Source organism: Neophocaena asiaeorientalis, unplaced genomic scaffold (genome assembly GCF_003031525.2).
Source record: "Neophocaena asiaeorientalis asiaeorientalis breed wild unplaced genomic scaffold, Neophocaena_asiaeorientalis_V1.1 scaffold138, whole genome shotgun sequence".
In the NCBI taxonomy this organism is placed as follows: domain Eukaryota; kingdom Metazoa; phylum Chordata; class Mammalia; order Artiodactyla; family Phocoenidae; genus Neophocaena; species Neophocaena asiaeorientalis.
In genome coordinates, this window is record NW_020172632.1 from 4,013,437 (window position 1) to 4,020,383 (window position 6,947).

Genomic DNA, 6,947 nt, shown 5'->3' on the forward strand with positions numbered 1-6,947 from the left:
CTAATGCAAAAATCCCAGAGAAAGAATATCTTAAAAAGCTTAACACTTAGTAATTCTTTAAGATCTTTACTCTTCCCCCATTCATTCAAATAGGCTTTAATCTTAGGAAAACAAAAGTTCTAAACCCTGTAGGAATGTAGATCATTTTGTTTATTTAATCCTTGGCAAATAAGGAGAAATCAGTGTAAATACTATTAAAAGTACAAGCACTAATATCTTTTTTTATAAAGTACAGTTAACAGTTTATTAAGCCAATTCACAAGTATCTACCACTTTTTCTCTGAAAATGCCAGGCACATACAACATCTTAGTGAGGGCTTGGGTCAATTTTAAAACTGAATAAAAAGGAAGTCCATTTCCTATAACTACCCAACTGTGAGATCTCATTCCTAAATATACATAAGCTTATAATTAAGTAGAATCAAATTAAAGCTAAGAAGGACCTCAATAATATACTAACCAATTTTCCCAAAAGGATCATCCTTGAAAGGATCATCTGTGATAAAATAAATAAGCAGAAATCAAAATCACAATATTCACTGTTGTGGCACCATTACTTAAAGGGTAACTTTAAAACAAAAGCAAAGTTTCTTAAAACAAAGTTTGTTTCATTAACTCTACCTCAAAGTAGATAAAACAAGGAATGCCATCCACCTTTAGGAAATATTTTTTAAAAGTAATAAGTAAGGGCAGACCATCAATACACCTCATAAAAGAGACAAATCTGAATTGAGTCAACTATACTTACCTCTTGACCACAAGGTCAGGTTACAGATGGAGGGGAAAAGACAGGCATGACAGCAAGAATTTTACTAATAAAATCTCTACTTTTCAATGGATTACTGGATAGGTATTACCATCAACACTTTAGAAACAAAGACACTAAGTTTCACTGAAGTTAAAAAAAAAAAAAAAAAGTGCTTATAGAATTGAAGAGTCTAGAAATAAATCCTTACACATTTATTGTCATTTGATTTTTGACAAGAGTTCCAAGACAACTCAATGGGGTAGAAGAATTGTCTTTTCAACAAATGGTGCTGGGACACTGAATATCCACATGCAAAAGAATACAGTTGGACCCCTATCTCACACCATATACAAAATTAACTCAAAATGGATCAAATACCTAAATATAACAGATAAAACTATAAAGCTCTTAGCAGAAAAAGTAAATCTTCATGACTTTGGACCTTAGATATGAAATCAAAAGCACGAGTGAAAAAAATTTTTTAAATAGGTAAGTTAGACTTCATCAAAATTAAGACAAGGGCTTCCCTGGTGGCGCAGTGGTTGAGAGTCCGCCTGCCGATGCAGGGGACACGGGTTCGTGCCCCGGTCCGGGAGGATCCCATATGCCGCGGAGCGGCTGGGCCGGTGAGCCATGGGCACTGAACCTGCGCGTCCGGAGCCTGTGCTCCGTAAGAACACAAGAAAATAGTTGCAAAGCATATGCTTGATAAGGGATTTATAGCCAGAATATGTAAAGAACTCTTACAAATCAACAATAAAAAGACAAACAACCCAATTTAAAAAAGGGCAAATGATCTGAATAAATGTTTCTCCAAAGAAGATATATGGATGGTCAATAACCACAAAGAAAGATGTTCAACAATGTTACTCATTAAGGAAATAAAAATCAAACCCAAATAAGATACCATTTCACACTCACTACAATGGCTATAATCAAAAGGATAGACAGTGACAAGTGTTGACAAAGATATGGAGAAACTGCAACCCACATAAAAACTGCAACCCACATAAAAATACTGGTGGGAATATATAATGGTACAGACACTTTGGAGAACAGTTTGGCAGTTCCTCAAATGATTAAATAGAGTACTATGATCTGATATATACCCCGGAGAAATGTAAACATATATCCACACAAAAACTTGTATATAAATGTTCAAGATAGCATTATTCAAAAGAGTCAAAAAAGTGGAAACAACCCAAATGTCCATCAACCAATGAATAAGTAAAATGTGGTATATCCATCCAATGTAATAATATTCATCGATAAAAAGAAATGAGATATTGAACCATACTACAACATGAGTAACCCTTGAAAATATTAGGCTAAATGAAAGAAGCCAGACATAAATATGTATTGTGTAATTCCATAAATATGCACATCTACAGAGACAGAAAGTAGATTAGTGGTTGCCTAGAGCTGGGGATAGGGGAATGGGAAGTGACTTATAATGGGTATGGAGTTGCTCTATGGGGTGATAAAAAATGTTCCAAAATTAGATTTTAGTGAGGATTATACAACTCTGTGAATGTACTCAAACTTTAATTGTATACTTTAAATGCTCAATTTATATATCTTTTATCACTTTATCAATAAGGAAGTTTTTTTAAAAAGAGTTCTAATTTCTAGGCTTATTTCTGCCATGACTCTAAACAAATTATTCCATTTAGGTACCTCAGTTTCCCATCTTTAAAACTGACCTATCAGTTTCACAAGGTAAGTTTGGAAATAAGTAAAAAGCAAAAAGAACTTTAAAACAAATAGTATTTAACGTAGTTTACAATGACATCAGACATTTTAATTTATTAAACTCATATTTCTTCACTAAGACTGTAGGCACCTTAAGGGCAGGGATCAGGCTACTAACTACTACAATTTCCACTCTTTTAAAAGCATGATGTTGGCACTTTTGGTAATTAATTGCCGGTTGACTTAAGAGTGCCCAATCTCCTCTCTTTCTTTGGGCTCCTATTCTGAAGAAGAAACATACTCTTAATTAGGGGCCCCTGAGACATAAGCAAAGGCTTAGTTCCAGGACTTAGTTGCCTGAAGGGGACAAATACTAAAATCTGACTATATAAAACCTCACTCTCCCTTTTACTTTTGTTATAACGAGTAGGCTCTCAAAACTAAAGCCCAAATTCCTATACAGCTTATGTATTAAAACCCTTTTTGGTAAATCTGTAATATAAATATAAGAGTACTTACTGCCAACAAAAGGATCAGACTGGAAAAAATCCAAGTTTGAATCTGCAACTGGATTTGTCAGTGAACTTGATTCTACATTAAATGGATCTTCCTAAAAATAATTTTAAATTAAAAAAAAAGTTTTAGAAACCAATGTTTTAAAAGGTAACATTTAAAAATAAAATAACATGTTTGAAAAATCAACTGATGGTAACATAAATATTTTTGTGGTCATGAATTCCACTTAACACATTTTTCTCTTTCCTTAGACTAAAATAGTGTACAGCCCATCTTGAGAAGACAGTGATAAAAACATTTAATTATAAAATTATTTTTACCTCTTTTGAATGTCTGTCACTATTAAATTCAGGACAAACTTTTTCCTTAACAACTGTAGTCACCACTTCGTTTTCATCAGTCACACCAGAAGGCGGTATTTCAGGACTACTTCTTGCCTACAAAATATTAATTCTTCATAGACTTACAATGTATTTTCTACTTGGCAGGAGAAACTGACAAAGAATAGTCAAAAATTACTAAAAAATTTTAAAAGACAAGCAGAACATATTCAGTGAATGACTTCTCCCATAATCTTTCTTAAGAAAATGGTATTACCAAGCCTCATAGCCACTCAAGGCCAGAAAACTTCAGGTCTTTCTTAACTACTTCCCTTTGGTCATCCCCCAGCTATATTCCAAGTCTTGCTGAGTCTACCTCCTATCTCTTTCTTAAATCCTTCCTTTCTTCTCCATCCTCACTGTCACTATCATTCATTTACAGTATCATCATTTCTGGTCCGTGTTACTGTAGTAATAACCTTCCAACTGCCTTCTGCCTCCAATATGTGTCCTTCCCATCTACCTTCTTATGGTAGCCAAAGCAATAGATATAAAATGTGAATCTGATCATGACTCTCTGGTTAAAAGCCCTTCAATGGCTTCCCGTTGTTTTCTGGATCTAAATTTCTGATCTAAGAAGTACAAAGGGCAATCTCCATTTCATACCACCCTATGTCTTTGAAGGATAACCTAGTAATCTCCATTCTGTGCTTAAAAACATATTGTATAATATATCCAAGACTGTACTGTCGAAATAATATTAAGTCTGTTAATTTTACATCCTTAATATCTCTCAAATTTGTATTCTTCTCATCATCATCCCTCCTGTTACTGGTTAAGTCCAGGTTAAAACAATTCTCAAACAGACCATTCCAACAGTCTCTTACCATACGGCTGTGTCCAGTCCTACTCTTCAATCTATTATCCACTTTTTTTTTTTTTTTTTTTGGCTGCATCGCATGGCTTATAGGATCTTAGGTCCCTGACCTGGCCTTGAGCCTGGGCCATGGCAGTGAAAGCGCCAAGTCCTAACCACTGGACCAACAGGGAATTCCCTATCCACATTTTTTAAAAGGTAAACTCAATCCTGTCACCTCTTGCTTAAAAATTCTTCAATAGCTACTCACTGTAGTAAGATGAATTCCCCAATGCTTCAAGATGAATCCAAATTTCTTACTCTCTGGTCCTTTCTGACCTACAAGTGGTCATTTTTATCTAGGTACACATCATAATCACCCATGGAATTTGTTTTTAAAATATATGTACCTGGCTTCAACCCAGAAACTCTAGTTCAACAAGTTTGAAGTAGGGCACAGACATCTCTATCTTGATAAAAAGTACAGAGGTAATGCAGGTAACCCCCTAGGAGAGAGCCTCATCTCCTACCAATACATTCCCCACCATCACAAAATATCCTCCAAAAACTTCTCATGATCCTGGGCAGCATGTTTTCTCCCATTTCATACCTATGCTAATGCTGTTTCCTCTGCTAGGAATGTACTACCTTCTCTGTTGCTTAACCCCTTCTCACTTCAATGGCCACTTGTAAAGCTTCCCTATGACATCTTCTCTGAGCCTCCTCCAAGCTGTCCTACCTGAATATCCTATGCTTACTTTATCACAGCCTTTTAACACAGTGTTACATGACTAGACTGTGTGCAGCTTGAAGACGGGGTTAAAGGTCTTTTGTCTCTGTAGCTCTCATACATAACAGCAGCACTCTTGCATTAGTTGGTGTTCTCCAAAAAAACCAGTAAATAAATGTCCTCAATGTTATGAAATAAAGAATTACTTTCAGCTTTGGGCAAGAGTACTTAAAAACTATTTTTAAAAGTTACTATCTATAGAACTACTATTCTGAAAACATGCTCTATAACAATAGATCAGTTAAAATTATATTTCTACACTAGTTAAAACTGTTAGAACCCATTCTCTGCCTCTCAACTGTCTCCGATGAGGCAAGGCCACATATTTACATTAGGTATGATGTCAACAAAACTTCGATCTAAATTAATTGTTTTTTTCTGAAGTTGATTATGAAATTTAAGGAACTGTTAGACTCACTGGAGACTCCTGGTGTATGGACTCAGACTCTAGGTTGCTCTGGCCTTCAGTGTGCTCATTAAGATTGGCTGTTTCACTGCTGCTGGTGCTGAGACTGCAATAATCTGTAGCACCATTCACAAGAATGCTGTGTGGACTACTGCACCAATTTAATTGATTATTATGGTTTTCCAGCTCTTTCATTTCCATCAGTTTCATTTGCATCTATCAACACAAAGTAGAAATACAAAACAGAATTTATTAATAGAAAGACATGTAATGTAAAAATAACTATATACTTAGACTTGGTCAAGGATAAATTTGCTTCCATTAAGGAATGCAGCATGACTCAGTAATCCATCCCAGCAAGTTCTCCTCTTGAAATTCCAATATATATGGATTTGCTTTTTGTACATCTTCTGACGCTCTAAGAATTTTAATTCAAATGTCTGCAAGTTGGCAGTCCTTTAGAATATAATTAGAAAAAAGGTCAGGGTACTAGGAAAAAGCACAGTGGCAGAGCAAGAGAAGATTTTGTGATGAAGCTTTAGGAGAGAGAAAGGAAGTTGAGGGAGAGTACACAAGACTTTGGAGCCATCCATACTCCTATTGGGAAGAAGAGAAGTGAAGACAGAGGTGAAATAAGCTAGTGTTCTATCCTGTGGCATTACTTATTAATGGGCTAGAGCCCTAGGAAGTAGTCTCTAAATCTAAGGTATGCCAAACAGGTTAAATAAAGGACTTTTTTTTATCTCAATAGCCAAGTGACTTTATACACCTGGGACAACAGTGGGACAAAAAATGGTATGCAATAAATTGTAATATATATAAAAAGAAAAATGTGGGGCACCAGAGGAAGGAAAAAATGCTTATTTATACCAACGTCTACAATAAAAACAAATTTACATATACCTCAAAGAAACTGATAGCAGAATCAAAATTGTTTCTAGTGAAAAGGAATAATAAAAGGAATTTTACTGAATAGCACTCATTTTCACAAAAAATATACATTTTTAAATTATATTGGAGTCCTCTTTATTAACATGTTATATTTTTTGTTTTTAGCAAATATAAAAATTACCTATTGACATTTTGTAAATCAAGGCTCTGTTCCCTAATCTTATTCTCCTAACATTCCCCATAAGGTTTTTAAGTTGCTCAATTTGGAATCTGTAATTTACCAAAGGTCTTTTCAGGGTCATAACCTGGGAAAAGAACATCTGGACTGGGAGACAGATGTAAATCTAGCTCTATCACCTTCTAGTTAGGTGATCTTAGTCAAAGTAACCTCTCCAAGCCTCCATTTCTTAATCCATAAAGGTAGTAAGAACTATCTCCATAGATGAATGTTAAGTGGAGCAAGATAGATTTGAAAGAACTCTGTAAAATGTAAAGGCCTGGGCTTCCCTGGTGGCGCAGTGGTTGAGAGTCCGCCTGCCGATGTAGGGGACACGGGTTCGTACCCTGGTCTGGGAAGAGTCCACATGCCGCGGAGCGGCTGGGCCCGTGAGCCATGGCCGCTGAGCCTGCACGTCCGGAGCCTGTGCTCCGCAACGAGAGAGGCCGCCCGCGTACCGCAAAAAAAAAAAAAAAAAAAAAAAAAAAAACCCCCTTAAAAAAAAAAAAAA

General features: G+C 35.6%; 1 protein-coding gene across 3 annotated transcripts in view; it reads right to left on the reverse strand.

Annotated features, from left to right (window-relative positions):
• EPS15 (epidermal growth factor receptor pathway substrate 15) overlaps window positions 1-6,947 on the reverse strand; it is a 160,685-nt gene that overhangs the window by 40,231 nt on the left and 113,507 nt on the right. For all 3 annotated transcript variants that reach the window (XM_024739268.1, XM_024739269.1, XM_024739267.1), the window contains 4 exons: window positions 5,341-5,544; window positions 3,277-3,393; window positions 2,960-3,050; window positions 461-496 (listed from right to left, as the gene is read on the reverse strand). In XM_024739268.1, the coding sequence (XP_024595036.1) occupies window positions 461-496; window positions 2,960-3,050; window positions 3,277-3,393; window positions 5,341-5,544 (448 nt within the window). The remainder of the gene's footprint in view (window positions 1-460; window positions 497-2,959; window positions 3,051-3,276; window positions 3,394-5,340; window positions 5,545-6,947) is intronic.